We start from the raw sequence: 27,476 nt of genomic DNA, 5'->3' as shown, positions 1-27,476 counted from the left end.
AGAGGAATGAAGCAGGATTGAAGACAAGATGGAGATGAGGCAGCTGCCTTTTATAGTCTCCTCCAGGTGTAAGGACATCTCTTTGTTCTTACTGTGGAAAATTACAGCAATATGGAGTTTGACATCACATGGGAAAATCACATGTCCATGCATGACTCAGTTCTTTACAGACGGCAGCCATTGCCCACATACTATCTTGAACGTCCCCAGGAAGACTTCTTATGTGGACTGGAGTCTTCCAAGGTCCATTGTCAGTTAAGTGTTTCTTGACTGGGCACTTAACTTGCAAATTCCTTTCTCAAGAAGCTGACCAAATGCTTTACCAAGGCTACTTCAGAATTAAAACACATTAATATACAAGTACATAGCCAATATTCATAACTTCAACTAAAAAAATGTTGCATGCATACAGATAGCATAAGCATAATCAGCAAACCATTACCTTTTCATAGACACCTTACATGACAACCTTTGTATAACATTTGCTGCAAATATATAACAGTGGTTGTAACAATGATCTATACGGTTACATGAGTAACGTCACAACTCCCCTGCCCTAACCACTAAACCCCACTCCCCTCCCAGAGCCAGGGGGAGAACCCAGGAGTCCTGGCTCCCAGCCCCCCGTGCTGTACCCCACTAGACAGAATCAGCCATTCAGAGTGGAACCAGTCTGTGGTTTATTGCACCCAGGACAGGATCTCAGGGACAGCGTTGCCAGCAGCTGCATGGGGCCCGTCCCTGGTGCTCACTGGTCGGACTCAGATGGACGTGCTGTTCTCGATTTGGTGGGGATCCAGGTAGCGGTAGGGGATGGGCAGGGATTTGTTCCTCTCTTGAATCTCCTGGGAGATCTGGGCCAGGCGCCCCTGGAAGGCTGCGATCAGCTGCTTGGGCTCCTCCTCTATGAAGTGCTCATCAGGGTATGTGCCCAGGGATCTCTGCAAAGGAACAGGAGAGCGGTGAGAGACAGCACGGAAGGGCTCCATTGCCCGGGGCTGAGATGCAGCCACCTCTAGGGCCAGGATCCCTCACATGCCCTAGAGAATGGGGCAGGTGTTTAACAGCTGTGTAGCAACACTGGGAAGAGTTCAGGCCAGGGAGGGAAGCAGAACCCTGTGGCCAGTTGAAACAACACGGGTGGAATTTATGGGTGTTTGAACGGAATCCCCCAAAGTGCAGCTGGGCCGAGACACCTGGGTTCATGCCCCAGCTCAGGTGAAATGTCAGCGGGTCCTTTATTGTCACCATAAGCGGGGGAAGAACTCAGCTGAACAGCTCATTAAAGGGACACCCCCAGCCACAGCCCAGTGCCCCCTAGCACCACCCTGGGGCCAGGCCTGCCAAGGGAGAGTGCCCCCTGCTAAGCCCCGCCCCCACTCCCTTCAGCACAGCTCCCCCTAGTGCCACCCTGGGGACAGCCCTGCCTGCCAGGGAAAGTGCCCCTGCTGCTCGCACCCTGCTCCCTGGCCCACAGCGCCCCCTAGCTCCCGTGTCCTCACCGAGTCCCCCGGTTCACAGCAGAGGACCCATAGGGTGTAGATGGCGATGCTGGTGCTGTTGACCTCTGGAATGGTGTCCAGGTAGTTCTCCAGGGAGGTGGTGCCCTTGGCCTGGGGTGGGGGGTTCCTCATGGAGCCCGGGAAGTTGGGCATCCAAGCTCCGAGCTCATACTGCGGGCCAGAGAGACCCCCACAGTCAGAGGAGCCGGGGACCCCCCAAGCCCAGCAAGGGATCCCGCAGCCCAGACGGGGACTGGCCTAGCCCAGACAGGGATCCCCCCTGCCCTGACAGGGACTCCTCAGAGCCCAGCTGGGGATCCCCTCATCATCCTGCCCAGGAGGCACCAGCACAGGGAAGGTCTGGCTCAACCAAGAGACCTGGGCACCCGGGGCTTGGTCAGAATGTCTCCCACGGGGAACGGTTAGGAAAGTCAAGATGGGGGTTGGGGTGCTGAGTGTGGCAATGGGGGAGGGTCCTGGGGGGCTGGGGCACAGTCCTGAGGTGTCCTGGGTCTCACTGGGGTTGGATGCTGGGTCGGGGATTGGCTGCTAGAGCAGGGTCCTGGAGAGTGAGGTGTCAGTGGGGTGGGGGCAGGGTGGGGGTGTTGGTGGCTGGACCCCAGGGCCCCGTGTGGGGTGCAGGGTGGGGTGTCTGTGGCTTGACCCCAGATCCCAGTAGGGGTCAGGGAATGAGTCCCCAAGTGCCCAGGCTGGCCTCTCCCTACCTGCCCGTTGTTGAGGGCGGTGTGCCGGGCCGAGCAGCAGTAGATCCACATGGTCAGGTACTTGATGAGCTCAGGGATGCTCTGCAGGGATGAGGGGAAGCCTGTGGGATGCAGAACAGGCGTCACAGACCTGGCCCGGCGCTGCCCTGCTCCGTGGCCTTGAGCTGGGACCCCTAGAGCCAGTCTGATGCCTCCCTCTGCTGGAGCCTCCCTTGGAGAGTCGCTCCTCTGCTCTGGGCCTCAGCTCAGCCATGTGCCATCTCCCCACCCTGCCTGTTATCACAGCAGGGATGTTCCCAGTCACCCCACAGTCCCATCCCACCACTGTGACCCAGGCCACCCTGTCCCTCCAGGGTCGGACACCTTGCTCCCCGTCTGGGGGTCATGACGCCCATGGACAACTGCTGGGATCTGGCCCCATTGACTCCAATGGAGAGAAACCCAGTGACACCAGCTGGGATCTGGCTGACAGTCATGAAGTCTGGAGATGCCCCCCAGTGACCCTGCATGGAGCCCAGTGACCAACGGCTGCAGAGCTCTGGGTTCACATGGCCCCTACCGGACTCCTCATTCCCCAGGAAGCCTTCATGGAAGATCTCGTCTGCCCAGGCCTGCAGCTCGCAGTCGGCCAGGACATGGGCATCGCTGCGGTAATAGTGTCTGATGATGCCGGAGACGAAGCTGGAAAGAGAAGAGATATATATAATCTTGGTGGAGCAATGCAGGCCTCATCACTCCCCAGTTCACTAGTATCAGTCAGCCAGCATCTGCAAACAGCCCAGTGCTACCACGGACCCTTGCCGGTACCTAGTGTCCCCTCCACTTCACCCATTCCTAGCTGTGGGAGCATGACCTGGTGGCTAAGCCTCTGGCCTGAACTCCAGGTGATCCTAGATCTCATTCGAGGCAGAGTTTAACTTTCCATTTCAAATTGGGCTTGCTCTTCTGGAAGTTAATATGTTAAACAAGAGTTGCCATTGCAACAAAACATCTTGGCTTGACTGAAACCAAGTGTTTCCATTCACCCCCAATGAGACCTTTTCCAGGAATTTGGTTTTGGGGAAAATTCCCAAAAGTTTGACTTTTCCTCTCCATTTTTGCATATTTACAAGTTTTCATTCATTTTTCCAAAGCCAACCAATCAACCACACAAAGTAAGTAACGGGGGTTCGGATAAAGGCAGGGGAGGGGATGTGACATATCTATCTTCAGGGTATACATTAATAATAGACCTCTAATAAGTCAGCCCAAATTGCTTTGAATTTTTCGGGCATTCCCTTTCTCCGGAATGCCAGCCATTCGTTAGCTAAGTGATCAGCCAGATCGCCAAGCCAGGCATCAATGTTTGATGGGGGTTGACTTTTCCATTGTGATAGGGTTAATTTTTCAGTGCCCAAAGCTGCCTGTTGGCACCACACTGCCTTGTTACCAGGGAACCTCCAGGTATCAGGAATGTAATCTGTGACACACTGTACCTCAAAATAGCTCCCTGTAAAAAACATATGTGTCATTCATATATAGTTGTGATATTTCATACAAAGCATGCCATGTACAATATCGTATGAAAGGTCATGATCTGCTGAAACCCCTTGTTCTTTCCAAATATGTGTATCATTAGTGTGTATGAAGTTATGAGATTTTGCTGGGTGGTTGTCACTGAAATATGCTGTAAATTTGCTAGTGACATACAAAGAACTTCCCCCCACCCAGGAGAGTGTTCAACGATCATGAATAAGCAGGGGAGTTGTAATCAAGGGATTTACACTTCAATGAGGGCTGCCCAAGCACCACACAATGGGGACTGTTCCACTCTCTGACTCAGTTGCACAAGACCACCAGGGGGATTGCTCAACCCGATGACTCAGCAAAGCCCACCAGGAAGACAAAAACTTTAACTGAGGAGACTGGTCCCAGGCTTCTGGGAGAAGCCTGTGTATTAAGAACTGTAACATCCAGTGGGATGAGAAAATTGCTTGATGTAAATGCTGCCTAGGTAATAAGGTTTATGATTTAGACTGTGCACTTACCTTTTATTTTCTTTGATACCTATCTATAACCTCTTATGCCTACCACGTATAATCACTAAAAAAATCTAGATCTTTCTGTAGTTAATAAATCAGTTTTATATTTTACCTAAAACAATTTGGTTTGGTTGAAGTGCTCAGGAAATCTCAGCTCAGGTACAAAGACTGGTGCATGTCCTCTCCGCATTGAGGGAGGGGCGGACTGGGTAATAAACTGAAACTGGCCAGGCTTCTGATTAGGGCAAGATGGTATAGTTCTGGTGTGTAAGGCTGGAGAGAATTGGCTGGTGCCCTTCTCTGTGTGATTCATGAGTGGCTCAAGGATCATTCATGCAATCTAGCTGTGTGTGTGTGTGGGGGGTGTCTTTGAAAAAGTGCCTTTTGGGGAATTACAGTTTTTTTTAAAACTCAGAATTCTTTATGTGGCAGGAAAGCCGTGTTTCCAAGCAACTCTGAGCCAGTGGGAATTTTCCACATGCCATCTGCATCCTTGCCACCCTCTGCCCTGGCTCCTGCTCCTTACCTCTCAATGGCCAACCAGATCTTCAACCCATCATCCCTGTAGTAGTAATTGGGAATGCAGTCAACCCCGCGCTCTTGGATATCATCAGGGAAGCAGAGGGAGGCATAGGAGAAGCAGGACATGCCCTTGGCCATCAGCACCTTCGTCCCCTCAATCCCCGAACCCATACTCTGGGAAGGAACCAGAGACAGATCCTTCAACCTCTGAGCCACCGGGCCCGGAGCAGGTTAGAATGAAATACCACCACGATCTATTTCAGCGCAATGAGATAACTGACAATACGCCCCATGACAAATATGCCTCCCCTATGTTTCGCTTTGCATTGTACCCCAAAAATGACCGATCACTCGCAACCTCTGGTGTATGTCCAACCAGTTCTTAGAAACCTCCAATGCTGGAAATTCCACAACCTCTATACTTGCTCCAGAGTTAATTATTTTTAGAGATGTTTCAGAGTAGCAGCTGTGTTAGTCTGTATCTGCAAAAGAACAGGAGTACTTGTGGCACCTTAGAGACTAACAAATTTCGCTGATGCTCAAATAAATTTGTTAGTCTCTAAGCTGCCACAAGTACTCCTGTGCTTTTTATCTTTAGAGAGAGAAAGCTTTTCCTAATATCTAACCTAAATCTCCCTTGTTGAAGATTAATCCCATTACTTCTTCTTCTGCCTTCAGCAGGACCAGATAACAATTGATCATCGTCCTCTTTGTAACATATTTGAAGACTATCAGGTCCCTCCTCTCAGTCTTCTTATCTCAGGACTAAATGTGCCCAGGTTTTTTTTAACCTGGCTTCATAGATCAGGGTTTCTAAACCTTTTATCATGTTTGTTCCTCTTTTCCGGACTCTCTCCAATTTGGCCACTTCTTTCCAAGGTGTGTGTCTCTCTCTCTCACACACACACACACACACACACACACACACACACACAACCAGTTCTCTAGCTGAGGTATCATCAGGGCCAGACAATGTCCTCCTGGGTTTTACACATGACACTCCTGTTAATACAGCCTAGAATAATATTAGCCTTTTTTCCAAATGTGTTGCATTGTTGTCTTATATTCCACTATAACTCCCAGATCCTTTTGAGCAGTACGACCCCTCCTCCCCCCGGCAGCCAGTTATGTCCCATTGTGCAGTTGAGCATTGGAGTTTTCCTTCCTTGGTGGTGCATTTTGCACGTGTCTTCACTAAATTTCAGCTTGTCAATTTCAGCCCAATTTTTGGAGCTGTCGCAGTGGCTTTGAGTTCTAATCCTGCCCGTTGAAGTGCTTGCAACCCTCCTGGCTTGGTGTCAGCATAAATTTTATCAACAAAGTCTCCACTCCGTTATCCAAGTCATTCATGACAATATTGAATAGTGCCGTACCAGGCCTGACCTCTTGTGGGACCCCACTAGATTCCCTGTTTGACAGCGGACCATTGAGAACCATTCTTGGTGTCTGGTCTTTCAACCACCCATAGTAATTCCATCCAGCCCAAATTTCACTAGTTGGCATGTGGGATGTGTCAAAAGACTAAAATGAAGATATATCACATCTACTGCTTCTCCCCAGCCACAAGGCCAGCAACACTATCCAAGAAGAAAATTAGGTTGGTTAGGGATGATTTGATCTTGACAAATCCATGTGGGCCATTCCTTCTAACCCTATGGGAACATATTGATTGTTTAATAATTTGATCCAGTATCTTCCAGTTAGACTGACTGGTTTATAATTCCCTGGGTCCTCTTTGTTCTTCTTTTCAAAGACAGATGTCATGTTTGCCCTTCTCCAGCCTGCTGGGACCTCACCCGTCCTCCAGGAGTTCTGGAAGTTAATTGCTAACAGTTCCAATGAGCTGAAAGCAGAGCCATATGGTGCAAACACCGGGACTAACTGAGATGGAGGCTGGCCCGAAGTACCTGCTCTCCAGGAGGTTCCCGATGCAGTTTTCATGGAGAGACAATATGGGACGAGAGCTTCAGTGGTTCCAGGTGAGCCCGGTACTCCCAAGTATGTGGCTCTGGGAGGGGAATGGGGGTTAGTGGTTAGAGCTGGAGGAGCAGGGAGCCAGGACTCCTGGGTTCTGTCCCCAGTTATGGGAGGCGAGTGGGGTCTAATGGTTAGAGAAGAAGGGGCTGGGAGCCAGGACTCCTGGATTGTCTTCCCAGCTCTGGGACAGGAGTGGGGGCCTACTGGTTAAAGCGGGGGGGCTGGGAGCCAGGACTCCTGGGTTCTCGCCCCGGCCCTGGGAGGGCAGCGGGGTCCAGTGCCCCTGACTGTGGTGTCCTCTCACTCTTTCAAAGTTCCCTCTGCGTCCGAGTAGCCGGGTCCTGCCCACGACGTTGATGTGCAGCGTGTAGCGGGTGTGGGGCAGCAGCAGCTAGGGAGGGGAAGAGACACAGGGATGGGTGAGGGCAAGTAGGGAGCCACCCCCAAGCCCTAGCCCTGCATATATCCGGGGGGCAAGGACACAGCCCCTCCAAGAAATCAGCAGCGGCTCCTTCTCCCCCTTCATCCACGAGGTCGGGAGGATGCTGGACCATGATGGGTAGAATGTGGCGAGCGTGGGCCACGCCCAGCCTGGCACAAGCACCTGCCAGGCACACGCATGTGCAGCTGGGCACAGCTGGATGCCGGCAGTGGGGAACATCTGGCACGCTTCCCCTGCAGGGCTCTTCTCTCCCACACATCTGGGCACAGCTGGCCCCGGGGGTGCCTATTGGCCCTGTCCCCTCTGGGAGGGTGGCCCTCCCCTCTCTCACCTTAAAGAGCGGGTGGCACATGGGCAGCTGATGCAGGGTGGCCAGGACGAAGGCCTCGTTGATCAGGTGAGTGAGCAGCAGGTGGCTCACGGCTTCGTGCACCAGGACGTCAGCGTAGCGCACCCAGGTCTTGGCCAGGATCCAGTCCCACTCGGAATCGCTGGGCAGGAAGATGGGGCTGTCGTGGCCTGGACACTGGCTGAGCTGCGGGGGAGGGGGAGAGGCCCAGGATGGGTGGGAGGATGGATTGGCACAAACCAAGTGTGTGAATCCTGCTGCTTCCCCCAGGGGAGCCCAGGGGCTGGAACCCAGCTGCCAGGATGAGGGGACATGACGGTGTCACAAATCCAGTGTTAGAAAGAGGAGACACAGAGTTGGGGTGTGCACACATGCATAACTGGGCCCACACATACAGCTGGGGTGTGCATACTCACACAGCTGGGCACATGCATGCATGCACAGAAGGGTGTGGGGGGATTAGGGAGCCTGGACTCCTGGTTTCTCTCCCTGGCTCTGGGAGAGGAGGGGAGGGAAGGGAAGGGAAGAGAAGGGGAGGACTAGTGGTTACAGCAGGGGGGCTGAGTGCTAGGACTCCTGGGTTCTCTCCCCAGCTCTGGGAGGGCAGTGGGGTCTGGCAGTTAGAGCAGGGGGACTGGGAGCCAGGACTTCGGGGTTCTCTCCGTGGGCCGGTCCTTTAGATGGCAATGGCCAGCCCTGGGACTGTGTAGCAGTCGGGGTTGCATGGGGGTCCCATCAGGCAGCTTTTGGGGGTGCCAGGGACTGTTACCTGAATGGCTATGGGGACGAGCTCCCCGGAGGGCTGCACGTGCAGCAGGCAGAGGGGCGCGGCGATGTACTGCTGGTAGCCATTGATCGTGTTGGCCGGGACGCCCTCCAGGATTTTATAGTCAGCGAGGAAGATGTTTCCCTTCTGCAAGGCACAGGGAGAGCAGACCAGAGTGTGGGGGCTCATGGGTGCCAGCGCTTCCAGGGGTTCAGAGCGGGGACCCCAGGGCGTGGGGGAAAGCTGGGGTGTCCGTGCTGTGAGCTTCCCCACAGCAGTGCCCTCTCACCGTGCTGTGAGCTTCTCCACAGCAGTACCCTCTCCCAGCTCTGTGAGCTTCCCCACACTAGTGCTCTCTCCCAGCGCTGTGAGCTTCCATGTAGCAGTGCCCTTTCCCAGCATTGAAAGAGTCCCCACAGCAGTGCCCTCAGCATTGTGAGCTTCCACGTAGCCATGCCTCTCCCAGTGCCATGAGCTTCCCCGCAGCAGTGCCCTCTCCCAGCTCTGTGAGCTTCACAGCAGCAGTGCCCTCTCCCCATGCTGTGAGCTTCCCCACAGCACTGCCCTGGGACTAGACTCTGGAGCCGAGTGGCCAGTGTGAGCGCAGCCACTGGCTCTGGAGTAGGGCCCACTAGTCAGCTCTGACCCATGGCTGCTTGTGCCTGGAGCGATGCTGGGGAGGGAGCTGCAGCGAGAGCTGAGACTGCAGCCTAGTCCCCCCAGGGGTGTCCCCAGAGCCCCACTTACCTCCAGCTCATCCTGCAGGCTGGTGCTTTCCCCCAGGAAGGAGGCCACCATGGCTGGCATGACGGGGAAGTTGCAGGGGAGCTCTGTGCAGCGCCGGATCACCACCGGGTGGACCCCGTTCAGGAACTGGTACCCGAAGAATGTGTCCTCTCGCCAGTGCACCTGCACGTACTCTGGGGGGACATAGGCAGGGCAACCACGGGGTTGATGGGCCAGGACTCAAGGGAGCCGGGTTCGAGTCCTGCCCTGGGCATCTGGGGCAGCTTTTGTTGTCTCTCGGGGCCATGGCCTCCCCCAGCTGGAAAACGAGGCTAATGGTCCAGCATGAGGGAGGTCCAATCTCAGTGGGGGTCTGGGCAGCACCTGGCACAATGAAGCCCCCAGTTGGGGGGGGTGTCTGAGCAGTGTCCAGCACAAGGGGGTCCCAGAGCATGGTCAAGGGGTCTGGGCAGCGCCCGGCACAAGGGGGTTCCTGAGCATGGTCTGGGTGGTCTGTGCAAGGCCTGGCACAAGCAGTGCTGCTGTCTCTAGCCACTTGCATCACACTCATCCCTATCACTGTGGTCTGTGTGTGGGGGCTCCTGTGGGCCCAGGCGAGTGGGAATTGGAGGAGTGGGGGGGTCACCCACCTGTGATCAGGGTCTTGTTGAAGCAGAAAACCTTGTTGATGTCGTCCAGCTTCACCCAGGAGTCGGTGCAGCTCAGGAAACCCTTCAGCCGCAGCTCCACCTTCCTGGGGGGGCAGAGAGACATGTGAGAGCCCCTGGGGGGGGGGCTTGGGATGGGGATGGCCATTTCTGCCCCCGACAATAACAAATGGGGCCCCCCTTTCTTCCCCACAAAGATGCACTGGTGGCAAAGTGGAGCCACGCTCGGGGCAGCTGCCCCCTGTTGCAGTGATGGGCTCAGGCTCTCGTCAAACTCAGGCAGCATGGCTGCAATGGTTACACCTGGGTTTTCAAGCTCTTCTCCCCTACAACAAGGACTAGAGTGAGTAATATGGGATTAGGGGGTGTATGGGGATGGATAGATAGACAGATTGATCGGTGGGGATGGAGAGAATGAGAGAGAGAATGGATGTGTCTGGGAACAGATAGAGTTAGGTTATAGAGTAGGGCTAGGGATAAGGGTTAGGGTATAGAGCAGGGTTAGTGGTTAGTCCCTGGGGCTGGGCCTTGGGGTCTGGGCTGCACACACATATGCCTCCCACACCACAGGAAAGTGGATGTCTTGCTGAAGGGTCAGAGTTAAGGGTACGGAAAGGCACTAGGCTACACGGTTGGGTTAGGGCTAGGGAAGGACTATAGGGCCTAGGCAGAGTAAGAGACGAGTATGGGATGTGGGTTACGGTAGGATTAGGGAAAGGAGAGGTACAGGGTTAGGGTTAGGGGTAGGGTTTGGGTTTAGTCTCTGGGAATGACCGGGGCTGTGGGGGCTGGCAGTCACACATTGACCCCATGCTCGAGGAAGGGAGAAGTCTTGATGAAAGATTGGAGTTACTGTGTTATAGTATAGAGTTAGGGTTATGATTAATGTACAGGCTTAGGGTTACTATATTGTGTTTGTATGGGGATATGGTTAGTGTAGGGTTGTTTATTGGGTTAGGGTTACTGTATAGAATTGTGTATACAATTGGGTCAACAAACATGTGGACAAGGCGGATCCAGTGGACATAGTGTACTTAGATTTCCAGAAAGCCTTTGACAAGGTCCCTCACCAAAGGCTTTTATGAATTAAGCTGTCATGGAATAAAAGGGAAGGTCCTTTCATGGACTGAGAACTGGTTAAAAGACAGGGAACAAAGGGTAGGAATTAATGGTAAATTCTCAGAATGTAAATTCTCACATGGGAAAAGATAACCCCAACTATACATACAATATGATGGGGGCTAATTTAGCTACAACGAGTCAGGAAAAAAATCTTGGAGTCATCGTGGATATTCTCTGAAGATGTCCACGCAGTGTGCAGAGGCAGTCAAAAAAGCAAACACGATGTTAGGAATCATTAAAAAGGGGATAGAGAATAAGAGTGAGAATATATTATTGCCCTTATATAAATCGATGGTACGCCCTCATCTCAAATACTGCATACAGATGTGGTCTCTTCATCTCAAAAAAGATATACTGGCACTGGAAAAGGTTCAGAAAAGGGTAACTAAAATTATTAGGGTTTGGAACGGGTCCCATATGAGGAGAGATTAAAGAGGCTAGGACTCTTCAGCTTGGAAAAGAGGAGACTAAGGGGGGATATGATAGAGGTATATAAAATCATGAGTGATGTGGAGAAGGTGGAGAGGGAAAAGTTATTTACTTATTCCCATAATACAAGAACTAGGGGTCACCAAATGAAATTAATAGGCAGCAGGTTTAAAACAAATACAAGGAAGTTCTTGTTCACACAGCGCACAGTCAACCTAAGGAGGTTGTGAAGGCCAGTTCTATAACAGCGTTTAAAAGAGAACTGGATAAATTCATGGTGGTTAAGTCCATTAATGGTTATTAGCCAGGATGGGTAAGGAATGGTGTCCCTAGCCTTCTGGCAGGAGAGAGATCGCTTGATCATTGCCTGTTAGGTCCACTCCCTCTGGGGCACCTGGCATTGGCCACTGTCGGTAGACAGGATACTGGGCAAGATGGACCTTTGGTCTGACGCAGTACGGCCATTCTTATGTTCTTATGTATAGGTTATGGTTAGTGTACAGGGTTAGAGTCACTGTACAGGGTTGTGTACGGGGTTAGGGATAGTTTATAGGGGTGTGTATAGGGATGGGTTAGTGTACAGCGTTAGGATTACTCTATAGGGCTGTGTACGGGGTTAGGGTCAGTGTACAGGGTTGTGTACAGGGTTAGGGATAGTTTATAGGGTTGTGTATAGGGATGGGTTAGTGTACAGCGTTAGGATTACTCTATAGGGTTGTGTACGGGGTTAGGGTTAGTGTACAGGGTTGTGTACGGGGTTAGGGATAGTTTATAGGGTTGTGTATAGGGATGGGTTAGTGTACAGCGTTAGGATTACTCTATAGGGTTGTGTACGGGGTTAGGGTCAGTGTACAGGTTTGTGTACGGGGTTAGGGATAGTTTATAGGGTTGTGTATAGGGATGGGTTAGTGTACAGCGTTAGGATTACTCTATAGGGCTGTGTACGGGGTTAGGGTCAGTGTACAGGGTTGTGTACGGGGTTAGGGATAGTTTATAGGGTTCTGTATAGGGATGGGTTAGTGTACAGCGTTAGGATTACTCTATAGGGTTGTGTACGGGGTTAGGGTTAGTGTACAGGGTTGTGTACAGGGTTAGGGATAGTTTATAGGGTTGTGTATAGGGATGGGTTAGTGTACAGCGTTAGGATTACTCTATAGGGCTGTGTACGGGGTTAGGGTCAGTGTACAGGGTTGTGTACGGGGTTAGGGATAGTTTATAGGGTTGTGTATAGGGATGGGTTAGTGTACAGCGTTAGGATTACTCTATAGGGTTGTGTACGGGGTTAGGGTCAGTGTACAGGGTTGTGTACGGGGTTAGGGATAGTTTATAGGGTTGTGTATAGGGATGGGTTAGTGTACAGCGTTAGGATTACTCTATAGGGTTGTGTACGGGGTTAGGGTCAGTGTACAGGGTTGTGTACAGGGTTAGGGATAGTTTATAGGGTTGTGTACAGGGATGGGTTAGTGTACAGCGTTAGGATTACTCTATAGGGTTGTGTACGCGGTTAGGGTTAGTGTACAGGGTTGTGTACAGGGTTAGGGATAGTTTATAGGGTTGTGTATAGGGATGGGTTAGTGTACAGCGTTAGGATTACTCTATAGGGCTGTGTACGGGGTTAGGGTTAGTGTACAGGGTTGTGTACAGGGTTAGGGATAGTTTATAGGGTTGTGTATAGGGATGGGTTAGTGTACAGCGTTAGGATTACTCTATAGGGCTGTGTACGGGGTTAGGGTCAGTGTACAGGGTTGTGTACGGGGTTAGGGTCAGTGTACAGGGTTGTGTACGGGGTTAGGGATAGTTTATAGGGTTGTGTATAGGGATGGGTTAGTGTACAGGGTTAGGATTACTCTATAGGGTTGTGTACGGGGTTAGGGTTAGTGTACAGGGTTGTGTACGGGGTTAGGGATAGTTTATAGGGGTGTGTATAGGGATGGGTTAGTGTACAGCGTTAGGATTACTCTATAGGGTTGTGTACGGGGTTAGGGTCAGTGTACAGGGTTGTGTACGGGGTTAGGGATAGTTTATAGGGTTGTGTATAGGGATGGGTTAGTGTACAGCGTTAGGATTACTCTATAGGGTTGTGTACGGGGTTAGGGTTAGTGTACAGGGTTGTGTACGGGGTTAGGGATAGTTTATAGGGTTGTGTATAGGGATGGGTTAGTGTACAGCGTTAGGATTACTCTATAGGGTTGTGTACGGGGTTAGGGTCAGTGTACAGGGTTGTGTACAGGGTTAGGGATAGTTTATAGGGTTGTGTATAGGGATGGGTTAGTGTACAGCGTTAGGATTACTCTATAGGGCTGTGTACGGGGTTAGGGTCAGTGTACAGGGTTGTGTATGGGGTTAGGGATAGTTTATAGGGTTGTGTACAGGGATGGGTTAGTGTACAGCGTTAGGATTACTCTATAGGGTTGTGTACGGGGTTAGGGTCAGTGTACAGGGTTGTGTACGGGGTTAGGGATAGTTTATAGGGTTGTGTATAGGGATGGGTTAGTGTACAGGGTTAGGATTACTCTATAGGGCTGTGTACGGGGTTAGGGTCAGTGTACAGGGCTGTGTACGGGGTTAGGGATAGTTTATAGGGGTGTGTATAGGGATGGGTTAGTGTACAGCGTTAGGATTACTCTATAGGGTTGTGTACGGGGTTAGGGTCAGTGTACAGGGTTGTGTACGGGGTTAGGGATAGTTTATAGGGTTGTGTATAGGGATGGGTTAGTGTACAGCGTTAGGATTACTCTATAGGGCTGTGTACGGGGTTAGGGTTAGTGTACAGGGTTGTGTACAGGGTTAGGGATAGTTTATAGGGTTGTGTATAGGGATGGGTTAGTGTACAGCGTTAGGATTACTCTATAGGGTTGTGTACGGGGTTAGGGTCAGTGTACAGGGTTGTGTACGGGGTTAGGGATAGTTTATAGGGTGTGTATAGGGATGGGTTAGTGTACAGCGTTAGGATTACTCTATAGGGCTGTGTACGGGGTTAGGGTCAGTGTACAGGGTTGTGTACAGGGTTAGGGATAGTTTATAGGGTTGTGTATAGGGATGGGTTAGTGTACAGCGTTAGGATTACTCTATAGGGTTGTGTACGGGGTTAGGGTCAGTGTACAGGGTTGTGTACAGGGTTAGGGATAGTTTATAGGGTTGTGTATAGGGATGGGTTAGTGTACAGCGTTAGGATTACTCTATAGGGTTGTGTACGGGGTTAGGGTTAGTGTACAGGTTTGTGTACGGGGTTAGGGATAGTTTATAGGGTTGTGTATAGGGATGGGTTAGTGTACAGCGTTAGGATTACTCTATAGGGTTGTGTACGGGGTTAGGGTCAGTGTACAGGGCTGTGTACGGGGTTAGGGATAGTTTATAGGGTTGTGTATAGGGATGGGTTAGTGTACAGCGTTAGGATTACTCTATAGGGCTGTGTACGGGGTTAGGGTCAGTGTACAGGGTTGTGTACGGGGTTAGGGATAGTTTATAGGGTTGTGTATAGGGATGGGTTAGTGTACAGCGTTAGGATTACTCTATAGGGTTGTGTACGGGGTTAGGGTCAGTGTACAGGGCTGTGTACGGGGTTAGGGATAGTTTATAGGGTTGTGTATAGGGATGGGTTAGAGTACAGCGTTAGGATTACTCTATAGGGTTGTGTACGGGGTTAGGGTCAGTGTACAGGGTTGTGTACGGGGTTAGGGATAGTTTATAGGGTTGTGTATAGGGATGGGTTAGTGTACAGCGTTAGGATTACTCTATAGGGCTGTGTACGGGGTTAGGGTCAGTGTACAGGGTTGTGTACGGGGTTAGGGATAGTTTATAGGGTTGTGTATAGGGATGGGTTAGTGTACAGCGTTAGGATTACTCTATAGGGTTGTGTACGGGGTTAGGGTTAGTGTACAGGGTTGTGTACAGGGTTAGGGATAGTTTATAGGGTTGTGTATAGGGATGGGTTAGTGTACAGCGTTAGGATTACTCTATAGGGTTGTGTACGCGGTTAGGGTCAGTGTACAGGGTTGTGTACGGGGTTAGGGATAGTTTATAGGGTTGTGTATAGGGATGGGTTAGTGTACAGCGTTAGGATTACTCTATAGGGTTGTGTACGGGGTTAGGGTCAGTGTACAGGGTTGTGTACGGGGTTAGGGATAGTTTATAGGGTTGTGTATAGGGATGGGTTAGTGTACAGCGTTAGGATTACTCTATAGGGTTGTGTACGGGGTTAGGGTTAGTGTACAGGGTTGTGTACGGGGTTAGGGATAGTTTATAGGGTTGTGTATAGGGATGGGTTAGTGTACAGCGTTAGGATTACTCTATAGGGTTGTGTACGGGGTTAGGGTCAGTGTACAGGGTTGTGTACGGGGTTAGGGATAGTTTATAGGGTTGTGTATAGGGATGGGTTAGTGTACAGCGTTAGGATTACTCTATAGGGCTGTGTACGGGGTTAGGGTCAGTGTACAGGGTTGTGTACGGGGTTAGGGATAGTTTATAGGGTTGTGTATAGGGATGGGTTAGTGTACAGCGTTAGGATTACTCTATAGGGTTGTGTACGGGGTTAGGGTCAGTGTACAGGGTTGTGTACGGGGTTAGGGATAGTTTATAGGGTTGTGTATAGGGATGGGTTAGTGTACAGGGTTAGGATTACTCTATAGGGTTGTGTACGGGGTTAGGGTCAGTGTACAGGGCTGTGTACGGGGTTAGGGATAGTTTATAGGGTTGTGTATAGGGATGGGTTAGTGTACAGCGTTAGGATTACTCTATAGGGTTGTGTACGGGGTTAGGGTCAGTGTACAGGGTTGTGTACGGGGTTAGGGATAGTTTATAGGGTTGTGTATAGGGATGGGTTAGTGTACAGCGTTAGGATTACTCTATAGGGTTGTGTACGGGGTTAGGGTCAGTGTACAGGGTTGTGTACGGGGTTAGGGATAGTTTATAGGGTTGTGTATAGGGATGGGTTAGTGTACAGGGTTAGGATTACTCTATAGGGTTGTGTACGGGGTTAGGGTCAGTGTACAGGGTTGTGTACGGGGTTAGGGATAGTTTATAGGGTTGTGTATAGGGATGGGTTAGTGTACAGCGTTAGGATTACTCTACAGGGTTGTGTACGGGGTTAGGGTCAGTGTACAGGGTTGTGTACGGGGTTAGGGTCAGTGTACAGGTTTGTGTACGGGGTTAGGGATAGTTTATAGGGTTGTGTATAGGGATGGGTTAGTGTACAGGGTTAGGATTACTCTATAGGGTTGTGTACGGGGTTAGGGTCAGTGTACAGGGTTGTGTACGGGGTTAGGGATAGTTTATAGGGTTGTGTATAGGGATGGGTTAGTGTACAGGGTTAGGATTACTCTATAGGGTTGTGTACGGGGTTAGGGTCAGTGTACAGGGTTGTGTACGGGGTTAGGGATAGTTTATAGGGGTGTGTATAGGGATGGGTTAGTGTACAGCGTTAGGATTACTCTATAGGGTTGTGTACGGGGTTAGGGTTAGTGTACAGGGTTGTGTACGGGGTTAGGGATAGTTTATAGGGTTGTGTACAGGGATGGGTTAGTGTACAGCGTTAGGATTACTCTATAGGGGTGTGTACGGGGTTAGGGTCAGTGTACAGGGTTGTGTACAGGGTTAGGGATAGTTTATAGGGTTGTGTATAGGGATGGGTTAGTGTACAGCGTTAGGATTACTCTATAGGGCTGTGTACGCGGTTAGGGTCAGTGTACAGGGTTGTGTACGGGGTTAGGGATAGTTTATAGGGTTGTGTATAGGGATGGGTTAGTGTACAGCGTTAGGATTACTCTATAGGGTTGTGTACGGGGTTAGGGTCAGTGTACAGGGTTGTGTACGGGGTTAGGGATAGTTTATAGGGTTGTGTATAGGGATGGGTTAGTGTACAGCGTTAGGATTACTCTATAGGGTTGTGTACGGGGTTAGGGTCAGTGTACAGGGTTGTGTACGGGGTTAGGGATAGTTTATAGGGTTGTGTATAGGGATGGGTTAGTGTACAGGGTTAGGATTACTCTATAGGGTTGTGTACGGGGTTAGGGTCAGTGTACAGGGTTGTGTACGGGGTTAGGGATAGTTTATAGGGTTGTGTATAGGGATGGGTTAGTGTACAGCGTTAGGATTACTCTATAGGGCTGTGTACGGGGTTAGGGTTAGTGTACAGGGTTGTGTACAGGGTTAGGGATAGTTTATAGGGTTGTGTATAGGGATGGGTTAGTGTACAGCGTTACGATTACTCTATAGGGCTGTGTACGGGGTTAGGGATAGTTTATAGGGTTGTGTATAGGGATGGGTTAGTGTACAGCGTTAGGATTACTCTATAGGGTTGTGTACGGGGTTAGGGTCAGTGTACAGGTTTGTGTACGGGGTTAGGAATAGTTTATAGGGGTGTGTATAGGGATGGGTTAGTGTACAGCGTTAGGATTACTCTATAGGGTTGTGTACGGGGTTAGGGTCAGTGTACAGGGTTGTGTACAGGGTTAGGGATAGTTTATAGGGTTGTGTATAGGGATGGGTTAGTGTACAGCGTTAGGATTACTCTATAGGGTTGTGTACGGGGTTAGGGTCAGTGTACAGGGTTGTGTACGGGGTTAGGGATAGTTTATAGGGTTGTGTATAGGGATGGGTTAGTGTACAGCGTTAGGATTACTCTATAGGGCTGTGTACGGGGTTAGGGTCAGTGTACAGGGTTGTGTACGGGGTTAGGGATAGTTTATAGGGTTGTGTATAGGGATGGGTTAGTGTACAGCGTTAGGATTACTCTATAGGGCTGTGTACGGGGTTAGGGTCAGTGTACAGGTTTGTGTACGGGGTTAGGGATAGTTTATAGGGTTGTGTATAGGGATGGGTTAGTGTACAGCGTTAGGATTACTCTATAGGGTTGTGTACGGGGTTAGGGTCAGTGTACAGGGTTGTGTACGGGGTTAGGGATAGTTTATAGGGGTGTGTATAGGGATGGGTTAGTGTACAGCGTTAGGATTACTCTATAGGGTTGTGTACGGGGTTAGGGTCAGTGTACAGGGTTGTGTACGGGGTTAGGGTCAGTGTACAGGGTTAGGATTACTCTATAGGGTTGTGTACGGGGTTAGGGTCAGTGTACAGGGTTGTGTACAGGGTTAGGGATAGTTTATAGGGTTGTGTATAGGGATGGGTTAGTGTACAGCGTTAGGATTACTCTATAGGGCTGTGTACGCGGTTAGGGTCAGTGTACAGGGTTGTGTACGGGGTTAGGGATAGTTTATAGGGTTGTGTATAGGGATGGGTTAGTGTACAGCGTTAGGATTACTCTATAGGGTTGTGTACGGGGTTAGGGTCAGTGTACAGGGTTGTGTACGGGGTTAGGGATAGTTTATAGGGTTGTGTATAGGGATGGGTTAGTGTACAGCGTTAGGATTACTCTATAGGGTTGTGTACGGGGTTAGGGTCAGTGTACAGGGTTGTGTACGGGGTTAGGGATAGTTTATAGGGTTGTGTATAGGGATGGGTTAGTGTACAGCGTTAGGATTACTCTATAGGGCTGTGTACGGGGTTAGGGTCAGTGTACAGGGTTGTGTACGGGGTTAGGGATAGTTTATAGGGTTGTGTATAGGGATGGGTTAGTGTACAGCGTTAGGATTACTCTATAGGGTTGTGTACGGGGTTAGGGTTAGTGTACAGGGTTGTGTACGGGGTTAGGGATAGTTTATAGGGGTGTGTATAGGGATGGGTTAGTGTACAGCGTTAGGATTACTCTATAGGGTTGTGTACGGGGTTAGGGTCAGTGTACAGGGTTGTGTACGGGGTTAGGGATAGTTTATAGGGTTGTGTATAGGGATGGGTTAGTGTACAGCGTTAGGATTACTCTATAGGGTTGTGTACGGGGTTAGGGTCAGTGTACAGGGTTGTGTACGGGGTTAGGGATAGTTTATAGGGTTGTGTATAGGGATGGGTTAGTGTACAGCGTTAGGATTACTCTATAGGGTTGTGTACGGGGTTAGGGTCAGTGTACAGGGTTGTGTACGGGGTTAGGGATAGTTTATAGGGGTGTGTATAGGGATGGGTTAGTGTACAGCGTTAGGATTACTCTATAGGGTTGTGTACGGGGTTAGGGTTAGTGTACAGGGTTGTGTACGGGGTTAGGGTCAGTGTACAGGGCTGTGTACGGGGTTAGGGATAGTTTATAGGGGTGTGTATAGGGATGGGTTAGTGTACAGCGTTAGGATTACTCTATAGGGTTGTGTACGGGGTTAGGGTTAGTGTACAGGGTTGTGTACGGGGTTAGGGTCAGTGTACAGGGTTGTGTACGGGGTTAGGGATAGTTTATAGGGTTGTGTATAGGGATGGGTTAGTGTACAGCGTTAGGATTACTCTATAGGGCTGTGTACGGGGTTAGGGTCAGTGTACAGGGTTGTGTACGGGGTTAGGGATAGTTTATAGGGTTGTGTATAGGGATGGGTTAGTGTACAGCGTTAGGATTACTCTATAGGGCTGTGTACGGGGTTAGGGTCAGTGTACAGGGTTGTGTACGGGGTTAGGGATAGTTTATAGGGTTGTGTATAGGGATGGGTTAGTGTACAGCGTTAGGATTACTCTATAGGGCTGTGTACGGGGTTAGGGTCAGTGTACAGGGTTGTGTACGGGGTTAGGGATAGTTTATAGGGTTGTGTATAGGGATGGGTTAGTGTACAGCGTTAGGATTACTCTATAGGGTTGTGTACGGGGTTAGGGTCAGTGTACAGGGTTGTGTACGGGGTTAGGGATAGTTTATAGGGTTGTGTATAGGGATGGGTTAGTGTACAGCGTTAGGATTACTCTATAGGGTTGTGTACGGGGTTAGGGTTAGTGTACAGGGTTGTGTACGGGGTTAGGGATAGTTTATAGGGTTGTGTATAGGGATGGGTTAGTGTACAGGGTTAGGATTACTCTATAGGGTTGTGTACGGGGTTAGGGTCAGTGTACAGGGTTGTGTACGGGGTTAGGGATAGTTTATAGGGTTGTGTATAGGGATGGGTTAGTGTACAGCGTTAGGATTACTCTATAGGGTTGTGTACGGGGTTAGGGTCAGTGTACAGGGTTGTGTACGGGGTTAGGGTTAGTGTACAGGGTTGTGTACGGGGTTAGGGATAGTTTATAGGGGTGTGTATAGGGATGGGTTAGTGTACAGCGTTAGGATTACTCTATAGGGTTGTGTACGGGGTTAGGGTCAGTGTACAGGGTTGTGTACGGGGTTAGGGATAGTTTATAGGGTTGTGTATAGGGATGGGTTAGTGTACAGCGTTAGGATTACTCTATAGGGTTGTGTACGGGGTTAGGGTCAGTGTACAGGGTTGTGTACGGGGTTAGGGATAGTTTATAGGGGTGTGTATAGGGATGGGTTAGTGTACAGCGTTAGGATTACTCTATAGGGTTGTGTACGGGGTTAGGGTCAGTGTACAGGGTTGTGTACGGGGTTAGGGTCAGTGTACAGGGTTGTGTACGGGGTTAGGGATAGTTTATAGGGTTGTGTATAGGGATGGGTTAGTGTACAGCGTTAGGATTACTCTATAGGGTTGTGTACGGGGTTAGGGTTAGTGTACAGGGTTGTGTACGGGGTTAGGGTTAGTGTACAGGGTTGTGTATAGGGATGGGTTAGTGTACAGCGTTAGGATTACTCTATAGGGTTGTGTACGGGGTTAGGGTCAGTGTACAGGGTTGTGTACGGGGTTAGGGATAGTTTATAGGGTTGTGTATAGGGATGGGTTAGTGTACAGCGTTAGGATTACTCTATAGGGTTGTGTACGGGGTTAGGGTTAGTGTACAGGGTTGTGTACGGGGTTAGGTATAGTTTATAGGGTTGTGTATAGGGATGGGTTAGTGTACAGCGTTAGGATTACTCTATAGGGCTGTGTACGGGGTTAGGGTTAGTGTACAGGGTTGTGTACAGGGTTAGGGATAGTTTATAGGGTTGTGTATAGGGATGGGTTAGTGTACAGCGTTAGGATTACTCTATAGGGTTGTGTACGGGGTTAGGGATAGTTTATAGGGTTGTGTATAGGGATGGGTTAGTGTACAGCGTTAGGATTACTCTATAGGGTTGTGTACGGGGTTAGGGTCAGTGTACAGGGTTGTGTATGGGGTTAGGGATAGTTTATAGGGTTGTGTATAGGGATGGGTTAGTGTACAGCGTTAGGATTACTCTATAGGGTTGTGTACGGGGTTAGGGTCAGTGTACAGGGTTGTGTACGGGGTTAGGGATAGTTTATAGGGTTGTGTATAGGGATGGGTTAGTGTACAGCGTTAGGATTACTCTATAGGGTTGTGTACGGGGTTAGGGTCAGTGTACAGGGTTGTGTACGGGGTTAGGGATAGTTTATAGGGTTGTGTATAGGGATGGGTTAGTGTACAGCGTTAGGATTACTCTATAGGGTTGTGTACGGGGTTAGGGTCAGTGTACAGGGTTGTGTACGGGGTTAGGGATAGTTTATAGGGTTGTGTATAGGGATGGGTTAGTGTACAGCGTTAGGATTACTCTATAGGGTTGTGTACGGGGTTAGGGTCAGTGTACAGGGTTGTGTACGGGGTTAGGGTTAGTGTACAGGGTTGTGTACGGGGTTAGGGATAGTTTATAGGGTTGTGTATAGGGATGGGTTAGTGTACAGCGTTAGGATTACTCTATAGGGTTGTGTACGGGGTTAGGGTCAGTGTACAGGGTTGTGTACAGGGTTAGGGATAGTTTATAGGGGTGTGTATAGGGATGGGTTAGTGTACAGCGTTAGGATTACTCTATAGGGCTGTGTACGGGGTTAGGGTCAGTGTACAGGGTTGTGTACGGGGTTAGGGATAGTTTATAGGGTTGTGTATAGGGATGGGTTAGTGTACAGGGTTAGGATTACTCTATAGGGTTGTGTACGGGGTTAGGGTCAGTGTACAGGGTTGTGTACGGGGTTAGGGATAGTTTATAGGGTTGTGTATAGGGATGGGTTAGTGTACAGCGTTAGGATTACTCTATAGGGTTGTGTACGGGGTTAGGGTCAGTGTACAGGGCTGTGTACAGGGTTAGGGATAGTTTATAGGGGTGTGTATAGGGATGGGTTAGTGTACAGCGTTAGGATTACTCTATAGGGTTGTGTACGGGGTTAGGCTTAGTGTACAGGGTTGTGTACAGGGTTAGGGATAGTTTATAGGGTTGTGTATAGGGATGGGTTAGTGTACAGGGTTAGGATTACTCTATAGGGTTGTGTACGGGGTTAGGGTCAGTGTACAGGGTTGTGTACGGGGTTAGGGTCAGTGTACAGGGTTGTGTACGGGGTTAGGGATAGTTTATAGGGGTGTGTATAGGGATGGGTTAGTGTACAGCGTTAGGATTACTCTATAGGGCTGTGTACGGGGTTAGGGTCAGTGTACAGGGTTGTGTACGGGGTTAGGGATAGTTTATAGGGTTGTGTATAGGGATGGGTTAGTGTACAGCGTTAGGATTACTCTATAGGGTTGTGTACGGGGTTAGGGTCAGTGTACAGGGTTGTGTACGGGGTTAGGGATAGTTTATAGGGTTGTGTATAGGGATGGGTTAGTGTACAGCGTTAGGATTACTCTATAGGGTTGTGTACGGGGTTAGGGTCAGTGTACAGAGTTGTGTACGGGGTTAGGGATAGTTTATAGGGTTGTGTATAGGGATGGGTTAGTGTACAGCGTTAGGATTACTCTATAGGGTTGTGTACGGGGTTAGGGTTAGTGTACAGGGTTGTGTACGGGGTTAGGGATAGTTTATAGGGTTGTGTATAGGGATGGGTTAGTGTACAGCGTTAGGATTACTCTATAGGGCTGTGTACGGGGTTAGGGTCAGTGTACAGGGTTGTGTACGGGGTTAGGGATAGTTTATAGGGTTGTGTATAGGGATGGGTTAGTGTACAGCGTTAGGATTACTCTATAGGGTTGTGTACGGGGTTAGGGATAGTTTATAGGGGTGTGTATAGGGATGGGTTAGTGTACAGCGTTAGGATTACTCTATAGGGTTGTGTACGGGGTTAGGGTCAGTGTACAGGGTTGTGTACGGGGTTAGGGATAGTTTATAGGGTTGTGTATAGGGATGGGTTAGTGTACAGCGTTAGGATTACTCTATAGGGTTGTGTACGGGGTTAGGGTCAGTGTACAGGGTTGTGTACGGGGTTAGGAATAGTTTATAGGGTTGTGTATAGGGATGGGTTAGTGTACAGCGTTAGGATTACTCTATAGGGTTGTGTACGGGGTTAGGGTTAGTGTACAGGGTTGTGTACGGGGTTAGGGATAGTTTATAGGGGTGTGTATAGGGATGGGTTAGTGTACAGCGTTAGGATTACTCTATAGGGCTGTGTACGGGGTTAGGGTCAGTGTACAGGGTTGTGTACAGGGTTAGGGATAGTTTATAGGGTTGTGTATAGGGATGGGTTAGTGTACAGCGTTAGGATTACTCTATAGGGTTGTGTACGCGGTTAGGGTCAGTGTACAGGGTTGTGTACGGGGTTAGGGATAGTTTATAGGGTTGTGTATAGGGATGGGTTAGTGTACAGCGTTAGGATTACTCTATAGGGTTGTGTACGGGGTTAGGGTCAGTGTACAGGGCTGTGTACAGGGTTAGGGATAGTTTATAGGGTTGTGTATAGGGATGGGTTAGTGTACAGGGTTAGGATTACTCTATAGGGTTGTGTACGGGGTTAGGGTCAGTGTACAGGGTTGTGTACGGGGTTAGGGATAGTTTATAGGGTGTGTATAGGGATGGGTTAGTGTACAGCGTTAGGATTACTCTATAGGGCTGTGTACGGGGTTAGGGTTAGTGTACAGGGTTGTGTACGGGGTTAGGGATAGTTTATAGGGTGTGTATAGGGATGGGTTAGTGTACAGCGTTAGGATTACTCTATAGGGTTGTGTACGGGGTTAGGGTCAGTGTACAGGGTTGTGTACGGGGTTAGGGATAGTTTATAGGGTTGTGTATAGGGATGGGTTAGTGTACAGCGTTAGGATTACTCTATAGGGTTGTGTACGGGGTTAGGGTTAGTGTACAGGGTTGTGTACAGGGTTAGGGATAGTTTATAGGGGTGTGTATAGGGATGGGTTAGTGTACAGCGTTAGGATTACTCTATAGGGTTGTGTACGGGGTTAGGGTCAGTGTACAGGGTTGTGTACGGGGTTAGGGTTAGTGTACAGGGTTGTGTACAGGGTTAGGGATAGTTTATAGGGTTGTGTATAGGGATGGGTTAGTGTACAGCGTTAGGATTACTCTATAGGGCTGTGTACGGGGTTAGGGTCAGTGTACAGGGTTGTGTACGGGGTTAGGGATAGTTTATAGGGTTGTGTATAGGGATGGGTTAGTGTACAGCGTTAGGATTACTCTATAGGGTTGTGTACGGGGTTAGGGTCAGTGTACAGGGTTGTGTACGGGGTTAGGAATAGTTTATAGGGTTGTGTATAGGGATGGGTTAGTGTACAGCGTTAGGATTACTCTATAGGGTTGTGTACGGGGTTAGGGTCAGTGTACAGGGTTGTGTACGGGGTTAGGGATAGTTTATAGGGTTGTGTATAGGGATGGGTTAGTGTACAGCGTTAGGATTACTCTATAGGGTTGTGTACGGGGTTAGGGTCAGTGTACAGGTTTGTGTACGGGGTTAGGGATAGTTTATAGGGTTGTGTATAGGGATGGGTTAGTGTACAGCGTTAGGATTACTCTATAGGGTTGTGTACGGGGTTAGGGTTAGTGTACAGGGTTGTGTACAGGGTTAGGGATAGTTTATAGGGTTGTGTATAGGGATGGGTTAGTGTACAGCGTTAGGATTACTCTATAGGGTTGTGTACGGGGTTAGGGTCAGTGTACAGGGTTGTGTACGGGGTTAGGGATAGTTTATAGGGTTGTGTATAGGGATGGGTTAGTGTACAGCGTTAGGATTACTCTATAGGGTTGTGTACGGGGTTAGGGTTAGTGTACAGGGTTGTGTACGGGGTTAGGGTCAGTGTACAGGGTTGTGTACGGGGTTAGGGATAGTTTATAGGGTTGTGTATAGGGATGGGTTAGTGTACAGCGTTAGGATTACTCTATAGGGTTGTGTACGGGGTTAGGGTCAGTGTACAGGGTTGTGTACGGGGTTAGGGATAGTTTATAGGGGTGTGTATAGGGATGGGTTAGTGTACAGGGTTAGGATTACTCTATAGGGTTGTGTACGGGGTTAGGGTCAGTGTACAGGGTTGTGTACGGGGTTAGGGATAGTTTATAGGGTTGTGTATAGGGATGGGTTAGTGTACAGCGTTAGGATTACTCTATAGGGCTGTGTACGGGGTTAGGGTCAGTGTACAGGGTTGTGTACAGGGTTAGGGATAGTTTATAGGGTTGTGTATAGGGATGGGTTAGTGTACAGCGTTAGGATTACTCTATAGGGTTGTGTACGGGGTTAGGGTCAGTGTACAGGGTTGTGTACGGGGTTAGGGATAGTTTATAGGGTTGTGTATAAGGATGGGTTAGTGTACAGCGTTAGGATTACTCTATAGGGCTGTGTACGGGGTTAGGGTCAGTGTACAGGGCGGTGTACGGGGTTAGGGATAGTTTATAGGGTTGTGTATAGGGATGGGTTAGTGTACAGCGTTAGGATTACTCTATAGGGTTGTGTACGGGGTTAGGGTCAGTGTACAGGGTTGTGTACAGGGTTAGGGATAGTTTATAGGGGTGTGTATAGGGATGGGTTAGTGTACAGCGTTAGGATTACTCTATAGGGTTGTGTACGGGGTTAGGGTTAGTGTACAGGGTTGTGTACGGGGTTAGGTATAGTTTATAGGGTTGTGTATAGGGATGGGTTAGTGTACAGCGTTAGGATTACTCTATAGGGCTGTGTACGGGGTTAGGGTCAGTGTACAGGGTGGTGTACGGGGTTAGGGATAGTTTATAGGGTTGTGTATAGGGATGGGTTAGTGTACAGCGTTAGCATTACTCTATAGGGTTGTGTACGGGGTTAGGGTCAGTGTACAGGGTTGTGTACAGGGTTAGGGATAGTTTATAGGGTTGTGTATAGGGATGGGTTAGTGTACAGCGTTAGGATTACTCTATAGGGTTGTGTACGGGGTTAGGGTTAGTGTACAGGGTTGTGTACAGGGTTAGGGATAGTTTATAGGGTTGTGTATAGGGATGGGTTAGTGTACAGCGTTAGGATTACTCTATAGGGCTGTGTACGGGGTTAGGGTCAGTGTACAGGGTTGTGTACGGGGTTAGGGATAGTTTATAGGGTGTGTATAGGGATGGGTTAGTGTACAGCGTTAGGATTACTCTATAGGGTTGTGTACGCGGTTAGGGTCAGTGTACAGGGTTGTGTACAGGGTTAGGGATAGTTTATAGGGTTGTGTATAGGGATGGGTTAGTGTACAGCGTTAGGATTACTCTATAGGGTTGTGTACGGGGTTAGGGTCAGTGTACAGGGTTGTGTACAGGGTTAGGGATAGTTTATAGGGTTGTGTATAGGGATGGGTTAGTGTACAGCGTTAGGATTACTCTATAGGGTTGTGTACGGGGTTAGGGTCAGTGTACAGGGTTGTGTACAGGGTTAGGGATAGTTTATAGGGTTGTGTATAGGGATGGGTTAGTGTACAGCGTTAGGATTACTCTATAGGGCTGTGTACGGGGTTAGGGTCAGTGTACAGGGTTGTGTACGGGGTTAGGGATAGTTTATAGGGTTGTGTATAGGGATGGGTTAGTGTACAGCGTTAGGATTACTCTATAGGGCTGTGTACGGGGTTAGGGTCAGTGTACAGGGTTGTGTACGGGGTTAGGGATAGTTTATAGGGTTGTGTATAGGGATGGGTTAGTGTACAGGGTTAGGATTACTCTATAGGGTTGTGTACGGGGTTAGGGTCAGTGTACAGGGTTGTGTACAGGGTTAGGGATAGTTTATAGGGTTGTGTATAGGGATGGGTTAGTGTACAGCGTTAGGATTACTCTATAGGGTTGTGTACGGGGTTAGGGTCAGTGTACAGGGTTGTGTACGGGGTTAGGGATAGTTTATAGGGTTGTGTATAGGGATGGGTTAGTGTACAGCGTTAGGATTACTCTATAGGGTTGTGTACGGGGTTAGGGTCAGTGTACAGGGTTGTGTACGGGGTTAGGGATAGTTTATAGGGTTGTGTATAGGGATGGGTTAGTGTACAGCGTTAGGATTACTCTATAGGGTTGTGTACGGGGTTAGGGTCAGTGTACAGGGTTGTGTACGGGGTTAGGGATAGTTTATAGGGGTGTGTATAGGGATGGGTTAGTGTACAGCGTTAGGATTACTCTATAGGGTTGTGTACGGG

The 27,476-nt window shown here is 49.5% G+C and overlaps 1 protein-coding gene across 1 annotated transcript in view; it reads right to left on the bottom strand.

Moving 5' to 3' along the window:
- Window positions 1-761: 761 nt before the first annotated feature.
- The window catches only part of LOC128823287 (hydroperoxide isomerase ALOXE3-like), an 89,867-nt gene continuing 63,152 nt past the window's right edge, over window positions 762-27,476 (bottom strand). The window contains exons 5-14 of the mRNA XM_054005511.1: window positions 9,681-9,784; window positions 9,052-9,224; window positions 8,308-8,451; window positions 7,521-7,724; window positions 7,052-7,138; window positions 4,775-4,944; window positions 2,787-2,908; window positions 2,228-2,328; window positions 1,503-1,673; window positions 762-941 (exon numbers count right to left, since the gene is read on the bottom strand). Coding sequence (XP_053861486.1) covers window positions 762-941; window positions 1,503-1,673; window positions 2,228-2,328; window positions 2,787-2,908; window positions 4,775-4,944; window positions 7,052-7,138; window positions 7,521-7,724; window positions 8,308-8,451; window positions 9,052-9,224; window positions 9,681-9,784 — 1,456 coding nt within the window. The remainder of the gene's footprint in view (window positions 942-1,502; window positions 1,674-2,227; window positions 2,329-2,786; window positions 2,909-4,774; window positions 4,945-7,051; window positions 7,139-7,520; window positions 7,725-8,307; window positions 8,452-9,051; window positions 9,225-9,680; window positions 9,785-27,476) is intronic.

Source organism: Malaclemys terrapin, chromosome 15 (assembly GCF_027887155.1).
Source record: "Malaclemys terrapin pileata isolate rMalTer1 chromosome 15, rMalTer1.hap1, whole genome shotgun sequence".
In the NCBI taxonomy this organism is placed as follows: domain Eukaryota; kingdom Metazoa; phylum Chordata; order Testudines; family Emydidae; genus Malaclemys; species Malaclemys terrapin.
The sequence above is the reverse complement of the archived record's forward strand: the minus strand, read 5'-3'. Positions and strand labels throughout refer to the sequence as shown.